This window comes from Pygoscelis adeliae, unplaced genomic scaffold, assembly GCF_000699105.1.
Source record: "Pygoscelis adeliae isolate BGI_AS28 unplaced genomic scaffold, ASM69910v1 Scaffold60, whole genome shotgun sequence".
NCBI lineage: Eukaryota > Metazoa > Chordata > Aves > Sphenisciformes > Spheniscidae > Pygoscelis > Pygoscelis adeliae.
Window position 1 is genome coordinate 2086330 of NW_008823954.1, and position 2798 is coordinate 2089127.

The window sequence follows — 2798 nt, forward strand, 5'->3', positions numbered from 1 at the left end:
GGGTTCTTGCCTCTCCGAGGAGAAACCCAACCGGGACAGTTTCATGACGGTTGATTCTAACGTGCCGAAGCACGTGGCTGAGCTGAGATCAACGCAAAGCGGGAGGGAAACCTGGGCCACGTAGCGGACGTCTCTTACGGCCCAGCAGCCGGGTCCCGCTTACTCGTCCCCGGGGCAGGCACGCTCTCCTTGCTGGGACGCTCGCTCACCGGGTGACGGGAGCGAGTTACCGAACACGCGGGTGCGCGTTCGCATCCGGGCTGGGGAGGGGGGGGCGTGGATGGGTGCATGCGTCTGAGCTAGCGCCGACGGAATGTGCTTCTTCAAGACAATTCCCTTTATTTGACTGACGTTCGGCGCCACTTTTCATGGCTCCGTTCCTCTCTCAAGCCGTCAAGCGCAGTTACGGCGGCATTGGGGAGGAAAGCAGCCGTAATACCCGCTTTTTAGAGAGCCCCCCCTTAAAACTGAAGTTACTGTTCCGTGTTGCAGCTGATTCAACGTACCGAGCGCCCGGATCCTGCCTCCAAAAGGGCATTTTCACAGTTTCTACCTATCCTAAGGCCCGCGTTTTGCGACCATCCCTTTCTTAACCGTCGCGTTGCCACCTAGTGCCCAAAAGCCGTCAAAGACCGTCACAAGGATCAATTCCGATCGTCCACAACCAGGGTCACGTTCAGCTTTGAAGGCTGGCTTAACACGAGCGAGAAAAGGCAACGCAAAAAGCCGTTAGAAAACCCACCCCCGGTTGCCTGGGTTTCACAAGGACTTGCAGAGAAGATGCAGTGCTCGGGCAGGAGTCTTCCGCAACGCGTTCGGGAAAGGGTTCCCTACCCAACGCTCCTCAGCCATTCAGAACGAGTCCCGGCTTTGTTTTTTCTTTAACATACAAATTCACTTTTGTTAGTCATTACGTTACTTCGGGTTGAAGGGGAAGTAACTGGAAGAGATACAGATACGGGTTAAAATCTTCTCTGTTTAGTGCCTTAGTATGTTCAGGGGAAACTGAGAAATGTTAGCTATTATTTGTACCCACACTGTACAACCTTTAGCTCCGGGCACTCTTTAAAGAGCATCTATTTCTGGCCAAATTTCAGCTTTTCTTCCAGAACTGGTTTCAGTGAGCCATTTATTTTTCTTCTGGAAAGAAGAAAATCTGCTACAGGCTTTGGATGGAGTGAACTTTTAGTTCATCTGGAAAGTAAATTGCAGAATCCAGCAGCTGCATTAAGTAACTCAAAACGACAAATACATCACGGGGTACGGTGGCTGCCCGTAACTTGCATCTACTGGGCCGCAGATAGGTTGGTACTTTCCCACCTGTGATATCAACACTTTTCCAAAAAGACACCACTGTAACTAGTGAGACACCGCAAGGATTGCAAACCGGATTTTTGGTCTACAGAACCTTAAAACTTGTAGTTCACATCTCCTTACCCCACCTAAGTAGCCCAAATCTCCCCAGTTTTAAGGATCTATTGTGCCTATCCACTATACTTTGGGGATTAAACTGTCCCCGAGTTTTAAACAGAGGGGAAGGAGAATATATAGATTTAGATGAAGTAACTCTATTTGCAACGCTTTTCTGACAGAATACTTTGTTTTCCCTGGTAGTAAAAAAACAAACAAGCACTCTTATGTTATCCTTGCTTATAGCTCTTCCCCCATGTAAACAAGCCTCACATTTTTAGCTATTGTAAGTCATCCTTATTACAGATTTCTTACACATCTTGCGTATATTTCAACCCTCTTCTGAGAAGAGGGCAGCAACAATTCAAGCCAGGATTTCTTTTCTTAGAAAAAGAAACTTGCTGTTCCAGATTGCAAGACAAGCAGAAAATGGCAGCCTGATTTGTGTTATCTAGCAGTTGTCAGTTCACTTTAGTTTTTCTGAGATTCACGGTGTGTAAGAACAGCATAGGAAGCCTACAGTCGCAGAGTCGACGGCTCAGAGACACTGAGAAACATGTAATTCATTAAGTAGTATTTCTCTCGTTGAACTGTTACCACTAGCTTACCACCGTGGGAAAAAAAAAAAAAAAGATCTGCAAGATGAAAGAGGTTTGCGCTACTGCAGCGCTCGCCAGAGTCCACTAACGTTCCAAAGAAAGGGCCTTCGCTCTTGGGAGAGCAGAAAATTCCCCCCACAGAGAACGTGGCTGGAAAACCCTACAGTAAACGGACAAATTCTCTCACCTACGGATTTTGAGGGGGGAACCAACAACCCTTGCAACTCCTTAGACAAAACAGTTTAGCAGTGAAGGCCGTCATGTTTTTCCACTACAACCAACCTTCCCCTCATTCCGTGGAGGCTGCCTGTCACACCACACGTTGAGATGGAAGGGGTGTGTCAGGTATGCTTGATAAACGCCAGGGAGGGATTCCCCGTTGCGGCTCTTTCACACCACACCTAAAACCGCCAGAAAACACAAACTAGAAAACCCGGGCCGTTTCCACAGTCTAGGATATTTATTCAGGAATAAATAGGGAACACAACACAAGCATCTCAGCCCTTCCCTCCCGGCTGCTGAGGCAACCTGAAGCCCACCAGGCCGGCGACCTCCTCAGGCGAGCGCTCCCCCCTGCCGTGGTACTCCTGGTGAAGGGCCGCGTGCTGCCGGGCGCTGCGGAGCAGGCAGAGGTAGGAGGCAGCCTGGAAGTGCAGCTCCTGCCGGGCCCGGCACAGCTTCTCGCTGGTGACCTGCCGAGAGGAGGGAACAAAGCCCCGGAGACTTCACCTTCCCCCCGAGGCCACGGGCTCCCGCGCAGGGCGGCGCGGCCGCGGGCAGGGGCGCCCC

General features: G+C 50.5%; 1 protein-coding gene across 1 annotated transcript in view; it reads right to left on the reverse strand.

Annotated features, from left to right (window-relative positions):
• Window positions 1–2447: 2447 nt before the first annotated feature.
• LOC103915885 (chromosome unknown open reading frame, human C7orf55) overlaps window positions 2448–2798 on the reverse strand; it is a 3270-nt gene continuing 2919 nt past the window's right edge. The window contains exon 2 of the mRNA XM_009322819.1: window positions 2448–2732. Within this exon, the coding sequence (XP_009321094.1) occupies window positions 2507–2732 (226 nt within the window). The 3' untranslated portion in view covers window positions 2448–2506. The remainder of the gene's footprint in view (window positions 2733–2798) is intronic.